The sequence below is a fragment of the Lates calcarifer genome, linkage group LG10, assembly GCF_001640805.2.
Source record: "Lates calcarifer isolate ASB-BC8 linkage group LG10, TLL_Latcal_v3, whole genome shotgun sequence".
In the NCBI taxonomy this organism is placed as follows: Eukaryota; Metazoa; Chordata; class Actinopteri; family Centropomidae; genus Lates; species Lates calcarifer.
This window is the reverse complement of record NC_066842.1, coordinates 195,987-218,017: the sequence shown is the minus strand read 5'-3', so window position 1 is coordinate 218,017 and position 22,031 is coordinate 195,987. Positions and strand designations below refer to the sequence as shown.

At 46.2% G+C, this 22,031-nt stretch overlaps 1 protein-coding gene across 2 annotated transcripts in view; it reads right to left on the bottom strand.

Moving 5' to 3' along the window:
• Positions 1–21,901, bottom strand: part of LOC108891736 (carbohydrate sulfotransferase 8) — a 28,555-nt gene extending 6,654 nt beyond the window's left edge. Inside the window, exons 1-2 of one of the 2 annotated variants that reach the window (XM_051073090.1) lie at positions 21,584–21,901; positions 7,992–8,246 (exon numbers count right to left, since the gene is read on the bottom strand). In XM_051073090.1, the coding sequence (XP_050929047.1) occupies positions 7,992–8,178 (187 nt within the window). In that variant the 5' untranslated portion in view covers positions 8,179–8,246; positions 21,584–21,901. The remainder of the gene's footprint in view (positions 1–7,991; positions 8,247–21,583) is intronic. The other variant, XM_018689037.2, reaches the window with a different exon arrangement.
• Positions 21,902–22,031: the final 130 nt, after the last annotated feature.

Below are 22,031 nucleotides of genomic sequence, written 5' to 3'. Positions count from 1 at the left end.
CACCTCTCTGCTCTGTCAGGGTCAGTGAACACATCTGGAGTTTCTTCAGAGGAAACTCACTTTAACCTCACACACAAAAACTAACTGTGACTTTATTATCAAACTGATTAATGTTTCATTAACGCACCAGTAGTGTGAGTCTCAGACACAGCAGCAGAACAACCTCAGTGAACTATAACAAAAGTCTGGAAGATGAGGGGTCAAAGGTTAAAGATGAGGCTGTGTTCTGCAGAAGCTAAACTCATCACATTTATTAACACTCAGACGTTAGAGTGTCTCCCCTCCTGTCTCTCTCTCTGCTCCTTTACATCACTCGTTACTGGATCAAGTGATCACATCCCTGATTATATTAAACCCAAGTGTGTTCATACGTCAGACTCTCATAAACAGGATGTCAGTGGTACAGTGATATGGCAGTAAGCCCTGCTCTCTGAGGCCTGGGCGGTGTTTTCCACAAGTGCAGACAATGTCCAGCTGGGTGACTGTAGTAGCCGGGGGGGGGGCAGATTCCTCCTGCGGTCATTGTTCATGAGGTTTTTACTGGGAGGTCTCAGCTGCTCCAAAACAAACGGACCTGATGATTAAAGCTCTGGATGAAACAGTTTGATGTTAAGAGTGGATGTTTCTCTGGGAGGATGTTGAGTGGACTCAGGACGTAGAGAGCAGCTGTTTGTTCAGCTTGTTTCTTTACTAAAGATGTCTGACGTCTAAAATCCTTCATCTGGTTTAAGATCAGAGTCCGAGCGTTATTTAAAAAGTGACTGTGAAACAGAAAGAAGTCAACTGAAAATGTTTCCATGTCCGTCCATCTGGCCCACAGCCTGCACTCAGAAAACCCTGCCACACACACCATGTCTGAATAAACACAAACATTAAATATCATGATCTGATCTGATGGTTCTCCTCTACACCATCGTCTGTCCTCAGCAGCTGCTTCAGTTTCACTCTGTTAATGAGCTGCTGGTTAAACTTCTCCCACAGTTTTTTAATAATAACATTTGTTGTTTGGGTGGTGTTTGGGTGAAGCTCCTCTCTCTCTGTCTACGTCATGTTCAGGTTTATTTTAAGACGCACACATGTCAACATCAGCAGATCTGAAGCTCAGAGTCTCAGTCCACAGGTTTATAGTCAGTGTGGATGTCAGCAGGAACACACCAATGTTACAACCACAACCAGACAGGTTCATCAGTTCATCTCTCCTCAGCTCCAACATTAAACCACTGACAAACTCCCCACATCCTGATCTGATCCAGACTCTGAGGGATGATCCAGTCCATCAGAGGAAGATCAATCAGCAGCTATTCTAACAGACGTCAACGTCTCCACCACTAAGCTTCCAACTGGTCATTTCATTTAGCTCTGAGCTCTTCTACAAAAGCCTTTCTTCTTAGAAAGTTACTGAGAGTTTGAAAGAGCGTGAGTAGAAACACAACGAGGCTGTAAAGGTGGACTGGTGAGTAGATGGGTTTTCATGTTAACGTCCCCGACAACCTCTGTAGTCTCATTTAGACACTCGTTAGCAACCGCCTTTTTTAAGACACGTAAAAGCTTCAAACATCAGGAGTGGGGGATTTACTGACCCATTTTATGTCGGAGAATAAAACCTGAAAATGTCTTGAGCTTGTGTTAAAACCACAGACCTTATTTCAGACATTTAACCAGAAACACTCTGACAACAGGAAGAGCTAACATGCTAACATGCTAACTGACTTCCGGCAGGTGTCGTTCTAAAGTGAATATCCTCAGGTCTTTCTCATCAATAATGAAACAGCTTCTCCTTCCACACCAACCTCCAGACCTGTAAAACAATTGATTCCAGGACCTTCTCCAGGACCTTCTCCAGGAGTATGATGGGCCGTTCTTTGCAGTAGGATTATTATGGTGTGTGTGTGTGTGTGTCAGGCCGAGAACACACACACAGCTGCCGTCTGCATTATTCATGTGGCTCCTGTGTTATTCATGCCGTTGTGGTCGAGTCTGCATCAGTTCAAGGCGATGACAAGCAACATGAATCCAGCTCAGAGCGGCCGCTGCAGCACAGAATAACCTGATGAATAAAACAGCGGGGGAGGATTCATCTGCCTCGCTAAACCTGTGGATGATTACTCTGAGAATCAGAGCCAAGCTGCTCTGAAGCTTGTTGCACAGCAGGAAATAAAAACAAGAGAGTGACCGCACATCTCAACACACTGACCGTAAACTGACAAACACACATTCCAGGACCGTCAGACCAGAAACCAGGTCCACAGTCTGGAGAGTTAAGTCTGGCTCAAAACATCTTCACTGATGTAGAAACATGAGAGATACATGAGGACAGATCACGTCAGATTGTCTTCTTATAGTGTGTGATGTCCAACACACCACACACTAACAGATTCACCACCAACAACCAGAGTCTGGACTCTCACAGCTCCACATCTGACCACGTCAGAGGAAACAAACATGGCCGACGACCACGTCTCTTGTTTGTTCTGCTTCCATCTTCAGTCAGCTGCTTCCTGATTGGCTGTCATTCCGTGCTGTCCTGTGAAGACATCTGAACAGAAACATCAGACTGTTTAATCAGGCTGCAGGTGGAATTTTAGACAAAGACTAACAGAGACGTCCTCTGGTTCAGAGGTCTGAGGTCTGAGACACCACATTAAATCTCCATCACAGGAGGAGAACTGATGGTGTGAGGAGGACTGTCAGCAGGGGAGGGGGGAGGGGTTAGGCAGAGACACTGTATCTGACATGTGGACAGTGAAGGAGGTGACGGAGCGAGGAGCCTCAGCTCTGACAGGACACAACACAGAATACTGACTCACAGCAAACACTGCAGAGGACTGGACCTGGTAAATGGTAAATGGTAAATGGACTGTACTTATATAGCTTAGCTTAGCTTATTCTAGTCTTTTCGACCACTCAAAGCACTTTACACTTTACACTACAGCACATTCATACAGCACTTGTTCTATATATATTAGTGCTTTCTAACACACATCACACACCGATACACATCTGAGCATTTTCAGTATCTGCCAGATACTCGCACGCGACTGGAGCGGATCGACACCGACCTCTGATGGTCGCTCTCCTCCTGACCACAGCCCCCTGATCTGACATAAAGATCTCAGAGACGTTTCCACAGAGACTGAGGATGAGAAGCTCCTGAGAGAGACGACGTCACTCAGAGGTCATCGACCTGCTGAGGTAACAAGGATCAGTCTTTGTGTCCTGTGTGGTGGTGAGTCAGAGGACATCACATCATGCTGTGTTTATCTGGAAAAGACTGAGGCCACAGTAAAGTCCTGCTGGATTAAAGAGGAGTCATCACAGAGCTTTACAGCAGCAAACTGTTTAATCTGAGCTGAAGCAACATGTTTCCTGTGTTTCCTCTCAGAGCTGTCTGGACACTGATTTCACCTGACGTTACCACGTACAGAGCTGCAACCACCACAGAGACCAGACACACTGAGCAGCTCCAGGTCTGTCAGACACCAGAGAGATAACTGAACCAAGCGCCAGGTCTCCACCCTAAAACTCTCTGACTGGAGCCTCTTCTGATTGTGTGTAAGTCTGTCACAGAGAGTTAGAGAAGGTTAGAGTCCTTGAGCTCCAGCTGAATAATGAGGAGCTGCTCAGTGATGGAGGAGGATCAGGCTGAGAGCAGGACACTGACAAGGACTGTCCCGCTGCTCGTTCACATGCAGGAAGTGGGAGTCAGCACAGATGACCCTCCAGGACCGAACCCTCCAGGACTGAAGCTCAGTCTGTTTCCCTCGTTGTCTGTAGGCGTCTTCAGACAATACTGACCCTGTGAGAGGAGCAGTCTGCTGCAAGAGGAGGAGGAGGAGGAGGAGGTCAGCGTCTGCATCCTCATAACAACAGGACAGCAGACTGTGTACAGGCCCAGGTCTGATCCAGACTCTGTCCTGGAGTAATATTTCATGTTGAGGGCAGAGATGAGACGAGACGCTGCCTCCTGATTACCAACGAGGAGGAGGAGGAGGTCGTCACACAGCCTCGTCATGAAGGAGACCTTCTCCTTGGATCAGTGCTGACTCAGACCAGGTCTGAGCCGACACAGTCCACCAGGTGAATCTGACTGATTCTGATTCAGACTCAGGTAAAACCTGTGGTCTCTCTCTCTCTGAGAGAGGTCACTACAGGTCAGTCCTCATCAGGACTCTGAACACATCCTGACGTCTCAGCTCCACCTGCTCAGGCTGTAGAGGTGGAGGCAGGGTGGAGGTGTTAATGTGCTGTTTCCATGGTAACTGATTTACCTGTTCAGACACGCACAGACCTCTGCTCTGATTCCTCTGTCTCAGTGTCAGTGTTTATTCTGGAGCTCTCAGCCACAGTCTCTGTTCTTCTTCAGCTGTTTGGTGAAAACTATGCCAGACGACTGAGAGCTGAGGCTGTTTCCGGAGAAGGATCAGTCTGAAGTCAGTTCTCTGTCTGAGTCCAGGACACAACATCACTGATGTTCAGATGCTCCATAACCTGGACGGTAATGAACCACAGGTGTTCTGGGTAAAAGTGCAGTTTAGTTCCAGCTGTGGTGGGCAATGACCCCCCCCCCCCCAGAGAGAGACCAAGCTTCTGAAACTGTGGATGATCCAGAGTCTTTTAGATCTGATGTGATTCAGTCAGGACATGAGGAGGAGACAGAGAACCTTTGCTCTGAGGGAAAATGAACGGAGCAGATTCAGCGGTTGCCTCTCTGGTTATTTACCCCCCCCTCCTCCAGAGAACATTAATTGTTGTGCTGTGCTCAGATCAGACTGAGGCGTGCTGTGACATGTTTTTGTTTGGACTGAAATAGGCCGAGCATCACACGTCACACACCCGCAGCCAAACTTTCAGCCTGCATCAGGTCACTGAGAGGAAACTCAATCTGCAGCTCGTGGGGGGGTGAGGAGGGGGGAGGAGGGGGAGGAGATAATTTAATGTGCTTTTCTTCACAGCTGCTTCTTCTCTCTGTGTTTAAAGTGAAGCTATATTATATTTTTTACAGTGTGTGTGTCCATTGTTCTCTGAGGCAGTGACAACACACACACACCAATTTCATTTCAATGATTCTCATTTAAACTTGAAAGAAAACACTGGGTCTGGCAGAAGCTTCCTGTAGGACCACTGCAGGTCTGAGTCTGGATCTCCTGTAATGAGTTGAGACTTAGCTGCGATGAGATGATCAGAGCTCAGAGGAGCAGCTTCAGTTTCAGTCATTGATTTAATTAAAGCAGAACAATCGTGTGAAGCAGCCTGTGGATTATTACAACTGTTGTAATCTGACTGTGCAGATTCTTCCACTCCACTGCAGATCAATGATCACCAATCAATCAGCTTTACTGATATCTGATCATTGACAAAGGAGGAGGAGACAGAGTTGGAGCAACAGCTGAGGAGCAGCAGATCAATGAGAGGAGAGCGGCTCTGGGTTCAGGTTCTGTTTGGACGACAGGGAACAGAATATTCTGATCAATGAGAAACCTGAGAGGAAATCAATAAACAAACAGACTGGATTCATCAGCTTTTTATAGTCTGCAGGCTCCGACATATCGACTCAGCTCTGACACACAGGAAACTGCTCTGTGTTATCTCAGGGGAGCATCTTTCTCTTTCTCTCACCTGTCATCGTCTTCTGTCTGTAGGTATCTCTTATACAACAACAAAGATGGCCACTGCAGGACTCATGCCCCGCCCCTCCTCTGAACCAACCAATCATCTGTCAAACTGGGAAACATCAAGCCAATGGCTCTCACTCATTTAGATAAGAGCCTGGTCTGAAGTAACGTTAACAAGATGGCTGCCAAGATGGCTGCCGAGTCTCACCAGCCTTCACTAACCAGGCAGAGCAGCCTGTCGTTCACCTGAGAGACAAAATCCAGGGCAAAAACACCAACGCCTTTGTACCTGAGTCTCTGCTCTGTGACACCTGAAGGAGTCTGGACTTTAACCTGAGCTGGTTCAGGATCTGATGAGTCCCTGTCCTCCATCTTAATGACAGCTGCTCCACCACATGAGTAACACATCCACCTCTCTCCACCTGTCCACCTGGAACCAGGAGGTTTTAAACCCACAGAGTGAAATCATCTGAAATATAAATTATATCTGATGAAACATCACAGTCCTTTAAAAACTTTATTAACCTGTGTTTGTTCAGCTCAGACTCAGACTCGTTCATGTTCCCTCAGGATGATGAGGAATTACACTCTGCTCATATTCTTATAAAAACTAAAACTCAGACACACTAACTCAGGAAACAGAAGCTGATGTTAATTAAATTGCAGTTTAATGGGGAGTTTAAATGAGAACAGAGGCAGGAGGTTCTTTTACATTTAGAAGCAGATTGTCTCTGATTTAAATTATAACTCTCCACCTGCTGCTGTTAAAACAATATTTAATATCTGACAAGTTTCTTAAAGGAGAAAAACATCTTTTTATTCTGTCATCAGAAAAACACTTTTGTTCCTGAGAAATAAACCTGATCAGTTTAAAACACCAGGTGCAGTAACCTGAGAGGATGATGTGTTCACGGTCTGGTGGACCTCTCTTTACTGCACTTTGGAATAAAAACAGTTCACGTCTTTTATTTTGAAATCCTCCTAACTGTGTGGACGTGTGATGGCGTCTCTGAGCAGCTGGCTCATAGCTCACATGAAAGTGTCAGATGTCAAAGCTTTCCACCGACACATCACCCCACCCCCACCCCGTGACTGAGACTGAAAATAAATCCTGAACCTGTGAGGAACAGACGAGGCGTTCATGAGCAGGAGGCTCAGATTTAACAAGTGAAACAGCTTCTCCTAAGTCATGGTCAGAGTCAACGTGTGAACATGACACACTCTGACTCAGATGACATCACCTGAGGACACTTCCTGGTTCAGGTAGCTCCTCCTCCCCCAGGTGTCTCCAGGTGTTTCTCTGTAAAGTCTAAGCTCTGATTTATAAAACTGAGTTTCTGTGTTTTTCTCCTGAAGCAGAATAAACTCAGTTAAACAGTGAGTTAATGACCAAGGGGTGTGTGTGTGTGTGTGTGTCATATTTTACAGGAAGAGAGAAGAAACTCTGACATGTCTGTAACAGAAACAGTGTTTTTATTCCACTGGTTCTTAATGTGTTCATCTGCCAACATTCACTCAGCATATATTTATATTATTATGGTTTTATATCCTCTGTCTGTGTTTCAGGTCAAATGTCTGAGGACGGACGAGCTGTGGGTCTGTAAATATCTTCAGTCGGACAAGAGGCTGTTATCACCACACACACTCTGTGATCCTGCTGTCGCCCAGAGAACACACCGAAGAAACCTGACACTGTCTGTGAGTCTACACAGACCAGGTCCCGTCTCCACCTGTGACCCAGACCACAGACCAGACTCCAGCAAACTGCACCAAGGCAGACGACAACAGACAGAAGTCAGGAGAGTTAAAAAGCTAATGTTAGGCTATAAACCAACTACACCACGGTCACATGACGTCAACATCTCCACCACTAAGCTTCCAACTGGTCATTTCATTTAGCTCTGAGCTCTTCTACAAAAGCCTTTCTTCTTAGAAAGTTAGTGAGAGTTTGAAAGAGCGTGAGTAGAAACACAACGAGGCTGTAAAGGTGGACTGGTGAGTAGATGGGTTTTTACCACCTTAAATCATCTGGAAAAATTCTTGAATCTCAGATTAAACATTCTGAAATATCCTGGAATCTCTTTGAATTACCTGAAACATATCCTCAGATTTTAGACACTGTACACAGTTTTGTTTTTATTGTTGTTTGTTTGTCTTTCTTGACAAGTTATTGTTGTCTGCTTGTTCCCTCCTTTAAACAGCCATTACACTGAATCTTAGAAACATCATGTGACACGTTTCAACAGATTGCAGACGGAGGAGAGGAGGGAGAGAAAAAGAAGGAGAGATGAAGAGAAAGCTAGAAAAGATGAAGAGATGACGATGGTGGTTGATGGCGGAGCTCCCTCCCTCCCTCCCTCCCACAGATCCAGCACTGACCTGGGTTCTGCTGTTGGACGGTCTCAGTCAGGTCCTGCAGGTGGACCAGCAGCAGCAGAGATCCAGCTCCCAGCAGCAGGAGGAACCACAGGGAGCAGTACAGGGAGCAGGGAGGCTTCATGACCGCAGACAGCAGCCTCCTGTGGGGACACGCCGAGTCCTGCAGCCTACACTCCACCAGGCTCATCCCAGATCAGCCACGACCTCGCTCCCTGAAGAGGGGGAGGGACGGGGGGGACAGGGTTAGACCAACAGCTGAGGACAGAGAATAAATGATCTGAGACTGTTTTTACTCTGACTTTATTAACAGTAAAAGACACAAAGAGAGAGGGACATGAAATGATAACAGTGCCCAGCTGCCAGATCACTGCTGAGCAGCTGTGGTGAGAAACAGAGGAAGGATCAGAGCAGGGACTGACTCCTCCTGTACAGTAAAGCCTGAGAACACCCTGCTCTGTTTCCAGGATCATTCAGACTTCATGTGATCTCAGCTGGCAGCAGATGACTGGAGTCCTGCTCTGCTGTGACTGGCCTCATCACGCTCCGCCACACTAACACAGAGCTGAGGAGACTGAGAGTCAAACCACAGGCCGACAGCAGCCTGATTTATTACAGCAGGAATTAATCCAGGCCGAGGAGCTGGCTGAGGGCTCACGCTGAGAGAGAGAGATGAAACTTCAGCCAGTAAGACACTGACAAACTGCTCCACAGAGGAAACACAGCCTGTAAACTAAACCACTGAACACACGGTTGGTCCAAGTGTTTCCCTCTAAAACTGTCACTGTTTCATGGTGAGTAAAACGCTCAGTTAAATCATCAGGAGACAGGAAGTAGTTTTCCTCCTCAGCTCATAGCCTCACTGTCTAGTGACAATAAACAAGTGTCAGTGAGCTGATGTGGTGTTTGTGGAGCAGTGTGTAACAGCAGTGTGCTGAAACATGCTGCTGTACTGTCTCACAGCGTCCTGCTGACCGCACACTCTCAGCTCCCATGAGGCCGAGGGGAGCATCTGTTTCTCTGGAGCGTGGTCAAACAGCTTCTCTCAGCAGGTGTGACTCTAGAAATAAACTCCGCAGGTACAGAAAACACAGCGGCACACACAGGAATCTGCAACACACGTGTTCATACAGAGAAATGATGAAGGTGTTTGTTGGGACCTCAGCTGCTGCAGCAGAGAAAACACATGACACTCCACACTGTTAATGAAACCTCCTCAGGACACCTGGACTTTATCTGGCTGTGTTCATTTTTATCAGTTTGGAGTCTGCTCCATCTCACAGGAAAATATATATAATACATATAAATATATATCATACGACGGAAATTTTCCATATAGAACACAGCTGTAGTTTATAAACACAAGGCTGTCAGATTAAACTGCAGCAGAATGAAGGTCAATGATTCATCCACATGTTTTGATGAAGGTTTAATTTTCCATGTAAAAACCTTTGATACTTGTCCTTCTAATTGTTTTAATAATGTGAGTCGCTGCAGCAGCCGTTAGTGTCCGACTCTCTCTACCACAGTTTAACTGTATCAGTGAGTTAGCAGTGAGGTGACGGTTCCTCCTCCTGTGGACAGAACAGGAGGTTTCTCCTCAGGTGAGGAGTGTGGAGGTCAGAGTCTCACCTGCTCTCAGGATGATTTGTTTCCAGCTGCTTCAGGTTGATCAATGATTCAGTTCATCTCCATCAGTGAACACTGACGTTACATTGGTTCATAAAGGAACAGATAACCCCCCCTCATCTGTTTCCCTCACCCCTGGGGACCTGGCACAGTTCATCTTCACTGCTCTGATCAATGTTCATTCAGCTGATTGATCCCAGCTCATTGATCGATCTAATAAACTGCAGTGTATCCTCAGAGCTCTGTCTGATCTGTTGTTCCTCTGAAACAGCACCAAGCTATTTTTATCCTGTTAGCGGCGAGGCTCTGAAGACAGCAGCGACCATCTGTCAGTTCACCACAGATATCTGAGGGATGGTCCTGAAACTCTGAGCAGACGCTCATGGTCCTCAGAGGACACATCTCCACTGTGTGGAGGTTACTCCAACACAAACTGACCTTTAAACAGCTCATTAATGGTTTTATCTTGAAAATGTCAGGGAACAGTGAAACTGTGCCCTTCATCCTCTCACTAACTGAACTCTGTATGAGTGTTAATGACTGAAGTTATTAGCTGATGTGAAGAACAGCTGCTGATTATTTCCTGGTGATGTGATGAAGTGATGAATGAATGAGACTCAGAGCAGGACCATGGCTCTGAAAATGAAACTGAGTTCAGACGTTTGATGAAATGGAAACAGGAACAAAAGAGGAGAAGTCTTTTGTTGCAGGATGAGCGTGGAGTTTTCTTGTCTAAACGAGGTCTCACAGATGATGGAGGAGCTTTTGTTGCAGCTGAGAGACGACAGAGATGGATTTTTCTCAGTGAAGTGAGAGAGGACACTTCTCCTCCTTTCTCTGCTTTATTGGTTTAACAGGAAGCTGCTTTTGTTGCATTTGAAAACTGAGAGCAGGATAATAAAGTGGGACACAGAGACTCTGTCCTCCCTCTGAGTCTGGATCAGGGCTGAGATGGATCCTCTGACAGAAAACTGATGCTGAATAAAAACATTTTCAGATTCTGACCCTGTGTTTTCACCGCAGATAAAACTACAGCTTCAGTCTGAGGCTCCGTCCACACTGATTCCTTTTAGTTTATGACTCATCCCTGTTGCTATGGTTATGCCTGGTGTCCACACTCCTCCAGAGGCTTCAGGAAACTCTGTTGGACCCGTTTTAGTTTAGAAACTCCAGGGTTGTATTTCAGTTTGGACGGACAGAAACGATGTCGCAGATGCCAACGTTCACTTCCTGATTGGTTCTCATCAGTCACCACGTATCCTGATCCCTGATTGGTCTCATTCCGATCATGTGACCCAGTTCAGCCTCAACCCTCAGTGGTGACTGTAACATGGATGGAGGATGAACTACAAGAGTTTCTGACCTCGGGGTCTTATTCTAGCAGAGTAAACAATACTTCCTGCTTACACCGGTACGAGCATGCTCAGTGTGTGTGAGCGGTCATGTGATCTGTGTTTTCTGATAGAGCCCGAGGAGGAGGACACCTGCCCCCCCCACCTCAGATGTTTAAGAAGCCCTGCCCTCATTACGTCAGAGCCCAGGATCTGACACTGAGCAGTGCTGCAGGCTGCGGTACCCAGGGGAGAAAACAGAAACAATGAGCAGTGAAAACAGTCCAGAGTCATTTTTCTGCTCCACCTGTGAGTCTGCTGTTCGTTTCTGATGATTCAGCACTCGAGGGCAAAGAACAGCTCAGACAGAAGCTGCAGAGGCTCCTTCCTAACACAACATGCAGCAAATACAAAGCTCCTGCAGACGGACCACGCTCAGCTTCCTGTGACTGCAGCTACACCCACTGTACACATCACTGTCATCAGCATCACTGACACATGATGAGAGTCATTATCTCATATCACACTGTGTCAGTTGTTTTTCCTCATCACAACATCTCTGACACTGAACACTGAAGGAGGCTGCCGTCTCTGTTGCTGATGTTACTGATGAACATCATGAATATCAACATAAACTGATGAGGAACCACAGAGTCAGAGGAAGATCTAAAGAGCTAACGTTACAGATCAGACTCACGTCTCTGGAAAATATCAGAGTGATCGTTAACATAGTTTATTCTATAATTCTAATAATTCTGAAAACAGTCAGCTGACTTCTCCAACTGATAAATAATGAAGCTGATGAGAAATGTCTTAAAGAATTCACTGAGGAGGAGGAGGAAGAAGAGGAGGAGTCCTCAGTGGAACAGTAAGTTTTCTGTCGCCATCATGGAGGTCCCGTTACAAATGATCTCCTTCATGTCGTGTGAGTGAACCACAGAGAGAGGAAATGGTCTCTGAGGATCAGTTCATCGTCTCTGACACTTCAGAGTCTGAGGTTCTCCATCGGAGAACTGATTACTGATTATTGATTAGCACAGTTTCCTCTTCATCTGTTCATGATGAAGCTGTTACACATCTGAGACAAACTTCACTGTAACACAGAACCCTACCTGGTGCAGAGCACTGTGATAAGATCCCACCACGACAGTCTGTGGTCAACAGGTGAATCCACTGAGGAGCTCAGTCCATCAGGTGGAGCTGGGTCCAGAACCTGAACCATCAGAGGAGGCAGGAGGAGACATGTTCAGATCCAAACCTTCACATTTCATCAGGATCACCAACAACCTCACCTGCTGGTCCCAGGTCTAGTAACCATGGTAACCAGGGTTAGGACCTGATCAGTGAACAGTTCCTACCTGAAGACAGGAGAAGCTTGTTAAATAACCTGTCCTAACTTCAGGAGAAGTGGGAGCTCGATCTTTTATTCTTCAGTCTCTTCAGACAGGAAGTGATCTAGCTCCTGCAGACTCCTCCACTGATCAATCAATACTTGGATCGATAACGTCTCAGAGAGCAGTAACACCTGTTAAACCCTCAGAGGACCTCTGCAGGCCGACAGCTCACATATAAAAACATCTGTTTACAATCAGACTGCTGCTGTGAGCAGATGGTGGTTATTGATCAGTGATCAGTCAGTTAGAGGAGATCCTCAGTCAAACGTGTCTCCTGTTGACCTTTGACCTCTGAGCTGGGCGGAGTCTCTGATCAGTCGCTGAATTAACGTGACAGATAGACATCGCTGTGAGATCGATATCTGTCTGCAGCCTCGTCTGTCTGTGTCGTCTCATAACCTGCAGACAAACACTGCGACGGGACAGTGCTGCAGGCCATACACACACACACACACACACACACACACACACACACACACACACACACACACACACACACACACACACACACCTCCCCCATGCCGCCTCATCAACACTCTGAAATAGGAAACGATTGGTGATATTGAACAGCTTCAGACGTGTTGAGCTGTATCAATATTGTGACGGCAGAGATCAGTCGCTCATAACAGCAGAGTCAGCCACCGGACCAGTCAATAACAGAGAGGAGCAGGAGGAGGAGGAAGAGGTGGGGGAGGACGAGCAGGAGGAGCAGGAGGTGTAACAGAGGCTCATTCATCATAATCTGCTGTAACCCCCCCCCCCCCCCTCCTCTAAAGGTGAGGATACACTCGTCTCTCAGACCTCACACTGTTCATCCTGTTGGGGACATTATGGACCAGGATCAGATTCACTCTGAGACTCTGATAACCACTGTGCAGCTTTAAAATCACTTATTCTGAAACTACTTACGTATGAACGTAAAATAAATAAATGAATGACTGCAGTCACATCAGTGTAAACCTGCAGCTCAACAAGCTCCGAACAGAAATAACTCAAAACAAAAAAGCTGATACCATAAAACCTTAAAGTTTTCAGTCCACACTACAAATCATACACTCATACCTGGTCTCTACTGTGTCTCTACTGTCCTCTGCTACATGGCAGAGCAGAGGAGAACCAGGTCCTCGAGTCAGGACTCAGGACCAGGACCAGGACCACATCCAGAGAAGGCTGATGGTCTGACAGAGGAGAACCTGGAACAACCATCGGGGACCAGAGGAGGTGATCTACACCAACACCAACACTGATCAGACACTGACTCATAGTCTGAAGACCCCCCACCCCCAACCCCCGGGCAGCTGATGGTGCATTCCAGTTGTCCTCTAAAGTCAGGATGAGTTCCTACTCATAAGTTTGAACCTGAACGCCTCCTGAAGTTGGAGCAACCCCACCAACCCCGACATCAGAATCCAAGATGGCTGCTCCTCGCAACAGACAGACACCTTCTGCTTCTGGTCTCCTTCCTCAGGTGGAGCAGATCTCCACATCTACACTCAGATGTGTCCGCAGCGACTCTCCAGGTGTTAGCGACCTCACAGGAAGTTAACACCTGGTCTACACAGGTGTCTTCACACAGACCTCAGAGCTGATCACAGTGTGTCAATGAGCTGCTGCAGCTGCAGCTGAGTGATGTTCAGTCCAGCTGCTGTCGTCAGATTGTGAGTGGATGTTGTGTCTGACTGTGTGTTGACCAGGACCTGACATTAATAAACACAGACACTGTATACATTATCCCATAAGATTACTGTCTGATCATCAGCACTGCAGAGGGATTAATATACTCAGCTCACATCCAGGCCCTTTACTGTGGAGGATGAGCAGGAGCAGGAGCAGGAGGAGGAGCAGGAGCAGGAGCAGGAGGAGGAGGAGGAGCAGGAGCAGGAGCAGGAGCAGGAGGAGGAGGAGGAGCAGGAGGAGGAGTAGGAGGAGGAGGAGGAGGAGGAGGAGGAGCAGGAGCAGGAGCAGGAGCAGGAGGAGGAGTAGGAGGAGGAGGAGGAGGAGCAGGAGCAGGAGCAGGAGCAGGAGGAGGAGGAGGAGCAGGAGCAGGAGGAGGAGGAGGAGGAGGAGCAGGAGCAGGAGCAGGAGCAGGAGCAGGAGCAGGAGGAGGAGTAGGAGGAGGTGGCTTATCATCAGATTTACAGATTACATTCTGATTATCTTTATGGTTCTTTAATATTCCTGAGCTTTCAATCATCCAGCTGGACTTATATTTCAGCTGAGGTGATTCATTACAGATAAAAACCAGGACAGATGAATTCTAAACACACAACACAATCTGAGAACAACGTCCATTTAAACAGCTGCTCCAGAGCTTTTCATCACATCACATGGTCTTCACATGGTCAGAGGGAGTCCAACCACCAAAGTGTAAAACTAAAGGCAGAGGAGGAAGGAGTAGAATACTGCAGCACCAGATTAATCCGCTGCTGAAAATAGTCCCCACCACAGTCAGAGTCTCCTTCTGTTTGTTTCTCAGTGAGCCTGTTTTAATCTGAATATAAACCTCTTAAGTGTTTTTGAAGTTTCAGTAGGAACCAATGAGCACAGACAGAGGAGAGAAGGTGATGAGAGACGGACCAACACTGCTGTTTGAATCTGAACATGAATAATCACAGACTGGTCCTTTAACATATTTAAACAGTGTTTTCAGTGCTGATCTCATGTCTCTGCTCCATCTTCTGTTTGTTATTATTTGATGAGAATAATGAGCAGGAAGTTAATTCAGCAGCAGATGTAAATGATGCTCGTTCCAGCCAACAAATTAATACCAACTGATGTGGAAACTGCAGCTACCAAAACACTTTTAGAGAAACCCAGTGAAGCAAATTACCCATGTTAGCGTGTTAATTACTTCCCTGCTATAAAATGAGCTCAATGTGTTTTACAAAGTTAATTTCAGAAAAACTTTAGGAACCAAACTAAACACAGGTCCATTCCAGTAATAGAGAGTTAATCAGCCTCCTGCTCAGGTCACCTTCATCTCAGGGACAACGAGGGACACTTTTATCCCCGAGCTCCGACTCATTTCTCAGCCCGGACACTGACTTCCTGCCTCAGACAAACTGACCTTGGCCTCCTCCTGAACTCTGAAGAATTAGAGCCAAATGATTTCTGAAGAGTCTGAGTCTGAGCTGTCGTTACAGTCACAGTGAATAGAGCCTATATTCTGTCCTTATATCTGCTCTTTGTTGCTGCACAGTGAACAGAATGAAACATGGTCAAACAGTGAGTCTGCTGCTGTGATGACTGTGATAATATTATTATTCCAACACGTCTGAACCAGACTGAACTGTCAGAATTTACAGACTCAACTAAGGTTAAACATCTTATTCTAAATAACTTTAACACCTCCTTCTTCATCACCACCATCATCATCACCACCATCATGTCTTTACTCTGACTTCATGTGTTTCATGCTGTTTCATTGTTTGTTTTTTGACGTCAGGACTGACAAAGACCAGAGCAGCTGTTCTGGACCTGCAGAGACCTGGTCCTGGTCCTCACAACTAAGACCTGGATATTCAACAGCAGCATGAAGTCAGTCTGACTCTGCAGCACCGAGACACAGACGACCATCATCACCACAAACATCAACACCTGTGTGAGACAGATCCTCCAGGTTCACTGGGTCATCAGCAGCAGAGGAGGAGATTCTCCACCTGCAGGAGGTGGATACAACCAGCCTCAAACTCCACAACACAACCCCTGGGAGACTGGAGCACAGATGTCAGTGTAGATGCCACAGAGGAGGAGTCACACCTGGGGACAGGTGGAGAGGTTGGCTCAGGGCTGGGATGGTTGGAGACCTCTTGGAGACGGCCTCCACCTCAGGAGAGGTTTCAGGTGTGAGTCAGTAAACATGTTTGTTTCCATTTAAAACAGAGAAGGTTAACGCTCAGTAACTGATTATCTGGAACAACAGGAGCTCTTATTTTGAAATAAATGAAGCAGAGAACTGAAACAGGATCAGCTGACAGACTCATGTTACTGTGTTTATACAGAAACTTCATTTATACTGTAAGAACATCTTCTAACAATGTAATATAATATTTGACTTCTGTTTCCATCACTGTGAAAATGATCAGAACATTAAAGTGAATATTTTCTCCTCCTGACTGTTTCACTGTTTCCTGTTCTAGATTCTGCTTTTATTATGAAAATCTATCATGAATCATTGTTCCAACAGATCTTAATGATTTCATTTACATGTTTCCTGAGTCTCTGTGGTGACTGAACTGAACTGAAAAGTCCGAACTGCAGTGAACTCATCACTACGTGTCAGATTAAAAGCACAGAGTTGGAGTTTACACCTGTTTACACCCGTTATAAACACATGAGGTAGTGATGTGAATATCAGATTATATCTAACTCTTTAAAGCCTGAGCCACTTTAACGTCTCCTGTGTCATGATTCATATCTGTCCTGTTTACTTCTGGACATCCTGCCATTCTTTACAGGAGGGACAAAGCAGCAACTAAAATAGAAGCTGCAGTTGTCTCAGTTGTGTGTGTGGGGGGGGCCCTCCTGTTTTGAAGCTGCTCTGTGTGGAAGCTCTGCGTCCATTAGCTTCAGACTAACAGATCCGTGGCTGGTCTCTAGAGTCTTGTCTCTGTGGAGGAAGTCATTACAAACATCCATCAGCAGCAACGGTGAGGGTGGGGGGGGTCGTTCACTGATAGACAGAGGTAATGTTCAGGGACAAATCGTCCTGTTTCGGGAAGCAGAGGTGTCTCTTTAATGTATTATTAATGCATCCCGCCCCATAAATAACTGTCCTGTAATTATTTGACATGGGGGGGGGGGGTTCTTCTCATTAGTGTTTGTGGAGGGATAGTGTTTCCTCTGAGAGGCCGAGTGCTCAGATTAAAGGTGCTTATGGTAATTGAATCCTAATACAGAGAGCAGCAGTTCACAGGGAGGACAGCTGGATCAGCTCTCTGTGTTCAATAATAAAGATTATATATATGTATGTATGTAGATCCCTGCTGCAGGAAGCACAGGACACTCACTGACTGCTTCTATTTCAGACACAGTCTGATTTAACAGAGAAACAAACTGAGGCTGATTCACCTCCAACAGTTCTGATCTCACTGCTGTGGTTTTCTATAAGTGATGGACAGCCGGTCAGATGGACAGCTGACCTGTGCATCTTCACTGATCTCACAATTCAATTCAAGATCACAATGTGTTTTATCTCTAGTTATCACTGCACATGGCCACTGTTTCATCAATGAATAAAAGCAGTTATAAATATGAACTCCCTTTTTTCTTATCTAGAAATCAGCGTCAACATAAATGTCTTTACATTATAAAGCAGAATAATAAATAGTACAGGTCTAGCACAGGTCTAGTCTTCCTGTATTTGTGTGTGTCATTGTTCCGTCCTCAGAAACCAAACTGATCCTCGTGCAGTGGAGCTTCATCTTCTAGCAGCTGAATGTAGAGAACATCACAGACATGACAGACGTGAGACAGCAGCTCCTCCACATGAAATCATCTGTCAGTGCTCTCTAATGTAATGTACCGTTCTTATTCCATCAGACTCTGCCGTGACCAAAGTCCAAGAATCACATGTTCTCACTAACACGTCACAGCAGCCTCACGTCAGGTCTTGGCTGAGCTGGGTCCACTGTTTCCTTTACAGAGGCAGCCGTTAGCTTCTCAGGGTGAAAACGGCTAAGGCTGCTACATCTCATGTCACTAACAGGAAGTCATTTTGAACTTCAGAACTTTATTGTCCAGCCAAGGACAGAGAATCAACAAGCGTGAGGGCGTTGACCTGGATGACCTGTGACCCCCCAGGACTGAGCGTGTCAGGTGACCTCAGCTGCACCGTGCTCTGACAGAGACACAACATGATGAACAAATCATGGTGTCAGGTGACTCACTGCAACTTTAACCCTGTAACACCTGGACCTCTGACCTCTGAGGCCTGGGTCATGTGACCATGTCACTCTCTGATTTCACATTTCACCTGGTGGCAGAGCCTCTGTTTACAGGTGAGACAGAGCTCTGCGGGACTGATCCTAAAACCAGGAAGTCAGTTAGCATGTTAGCATGTTAGCTCTTCCTGTTGTCAGTGTGTTTCTGGTTAAATGTCTGAAATAAGGTCTGTGGTTTTAACACAAGCTCAAGACATTTTCAGGTTTGATTCTCCGACATAAAATGGGTCAGTAAATCCCCCACTCCTGATGTTTGAAGCTTTTACGTGTCTTAAAAAAGGCGGTTGCTAACGAGTGTCTAAATGAGACTACAGAGGTTGTCGGGGACGTTAACATGAAAACCCATCTACTCACCAGTCCACCTTTACAGCCTCGTTGTGTTTCTACTCACGCTCTTTCAAACTCTCACTAACTTTCTAAGAAGAAAGGCTTTTGTAGAAGAGCTCAGAGCTAAATGAAATGACCAGTTGGAAGCTTAGTGGTGGAGACGTTGACGTCATGTGACCGTGGTGTAGTTGGTTTATAGCCTAACATTAGCTTCTTACTTCAAACATCAGAACAGTGGTGTTCATCTGTGAAGATGATCTGATCAACTAAACCTGAAGGATCAGAAACTTTAGCTGCTCACTGTTTATTTTCTGGAATAAACCAAAACACAATGAAAAAATCCCATTGGCTTTTTGTGGAGGAACCAGGCTGATGCTAACTTCAGGACTGGACTACAGAAACACATCATCACTGTGGGACTGTGTAACGTGCTGAGATTATCCTGAGAGATTAATAATAATCCCTGTGGATGATTTAAACTGTAACTGAGTGAAAACACTCTGAGTGTTTAATGAGATTTAAATCAGCAGCTTCATCAGCACAGACCTCAGACCTCAGTCTGGACTGGACTCTGTGGTCCTGTATGTCTGTCCAGTGTGTTTTTAAAAAGGGACGACATGGAGGTTTAGGTGGGGTCTGAGCTGACCCCCCACCAGGTGGCTCAGTCTGAAACCAAACCACCAGGCAACAACTTTTCTGGTGGAACCCTGAGGTCAGACTGAGGTCCTGGGTCAGACTCAGGTCCTGGCTCCTGAGGGTTCAGGCAGAGGACTGTGTGACTGAAGGTCCTCAGTAATATAGTGTTTCAGTGTGTGTGAGCGTCTCAGGACAGAATCTATTTTTAGCAGCGAGGAGAGAAATAATTCAGTGCGATCACAGAGCAGCTCATTCAGCTCCTCTCTGACAGAGGAGACCAAGACCCACATGAATCCTCCTCCTCCTTCTCCTCCTCCTCAGTGTGTGACAGGTGGGGTGTGATGTCAGTGAGAACAGATCAGCTGACCTGTCAGGTACTACATGATAGATACAGTTACACCTTCAGTTCACACTGTCATAGCCGCCTCCTCCTCCTCCTCCTCCTCCTCCACCTCCTCCTCAGAGACAATAAACCTCCATCTCTGTGTTCCTGATGTGGACCGACTCCAGCTTCATTAAGGTCTTCAAACCTCTAGACCACAGGAACCAGTTCCAGTTCATCCACCTCAGTCTGTTAACAGCTGAACCACATCCAACACAGACCTGGACCGACTGGCTCAGCTCAGAGTCTCTGTGTCCAGGTTCACGACGGTCCACACAGACCTGAGTCCATACACACCGAGCACATGTGCAGCAGGAGAGTGAACAGACAGACGGACAGACATCTGAACACTTCCTGACAACCACTTTATCACTGTGTCACTAAAACTTTATAACAGCTTGTCCTGACCTCATCAACACACACACTACAACACACACTATACACACACACTATACACGCACAACAACACACTATACACACACAATACACACACACACAGCTCGTCATATTAAACTAATAGATTCATACAGAAGGGAAAGGTATTGTAATCATCAAACATAAAATACATTCACTTTTTACTGGATCCTGGATCTGGAGAGGAAGAGGAGGAAACGAGGAGGAGATCTCCGAGGAGACATCAGCTCCTGGTGAAAACCTCCTGGATGACAGTGAAGGCATCCTAACCTATAAACAGCAGTGAAGACGATGACCCTGAAAGTCAGAGTGACACTGAGACGACCTCAAACAGCCAATCACAGCACGAAATGATCCTGAATCACAAAAACACAGTGAGTCTGTCAGACCATCACTGATGGAACGGAGCACCTCCTCCTCTTCCTCCTCCTCCTCCTCCTGCCGTCAGGAGGAACCATCATGCTCTCTACAGTCCACAGACCCCGACCCTGCAGCAGTTGTCCACATCTGGACGCAGGTGTGATCCAGGATCAGCTGGACTGATCACACACTGATCCTGAAAGATCAGCACACGTCACATTACCTTCACTCTTGTACATTAGAGATGGATGAAACCAACCACAGGCTGGTGGTTAGCAGCTGTTAGTCTGAGACTGATATGATCACTCAGGAAACTCTTCTCCATCAACACTGGTGTGTGTGTTGTTTTCATGCCTGATGTGAAATGAGCCGCAGCAGATTAAAACACCCAGCGGTCTAAAACATGACAAACACAACATCAGGAAAATCCTCTGTCTGCTTCCTGCTCAGGTTTTCCTCTGATGCTGGTGAACAGTCTCAAATCAACAGGCTGACCTGAGACCTGCTGAGTTGCTCCCACAGCTGCAAACCATCAGAAATAATTGGTTTAGGAACAGACAGGTGGAGCTGTCACTGACAGAGAGAGCAAACTGATCCCAGGTCAGGAGAATAAAACACAGCCTCTGACTTCTACTGTGGTTTCCACTGTGTCCTCTCCATTAAACATCATTATTACACATTATTCACCGAGCTGTTTCCAGCAGAGAAACATGTGAATTACAGATTCATGATTAACTCCTCCTCTCTGTTCTAATGATGTTTTATTAACTCGGAGGTTTTATTCTGTTCAAGGAGCCAAACGCAACAAAGACACGGCAGCAGAAAATAGAATCAAATAAAATAACAACAACCCTGAGGATGTAAAGACTCTAACAGCTTTGAAATAATACATCAAATAAACAAAGTTTAACTCGTCCTGTCTAATATTTTAGCAGACAAAGGTTCATATATCAGCACCACAGGACATTAAACGCATCATTAGGACCCATACCGTCCACATGACACTCCGGTCCCGGCCACATTAACGGTACAGTTCTTCTCAGACACCGTCGATAAACCGGAGGATGTTAAATTCATGTTAGTGTTTCATGTTAGAAACCGCGGAGACAAAGTGAAGTTTCAGCGGACAAACAGACACAGACCCCGCTCATTAGACCTGATGATTCCCGCCTTCACTCACCTGTGTGCGGATCACCATGGACGCTGTCGGAGGAGTTTACCGGTCCGCTGGAAACTCAGCTTCTCCCGGGGACTGTTAGAAAATAATCACGGATACACGGGAGGAGACAGCTCGAGCAGACGGGACACGGTAACGTCCAGTTTTCACCGTGAAATGTCCGGTAACGGTAATAGAAGTGAGAAGCGGGAAGGGAAAACGCCCAAAGTTGCAGACGGAGAGAGTTGGCTGAGGACGGGCAGGGCGGACAAGATGGCGCGTCAAGTTCATGGAGGAGAAGGAGGAAGATACCGGAAGTCAGACTGCTTGACCTTCAAAATAAATGTAGACGGAGCCAACAGTAAAAGATCGATAAAATAAACACGACAGTTTACACACAAGTAAGTTAAATAAAGTGTACACAACAACAACAATGGACACAGCATACAGTATTTTATCTGTTTGAGTTTTT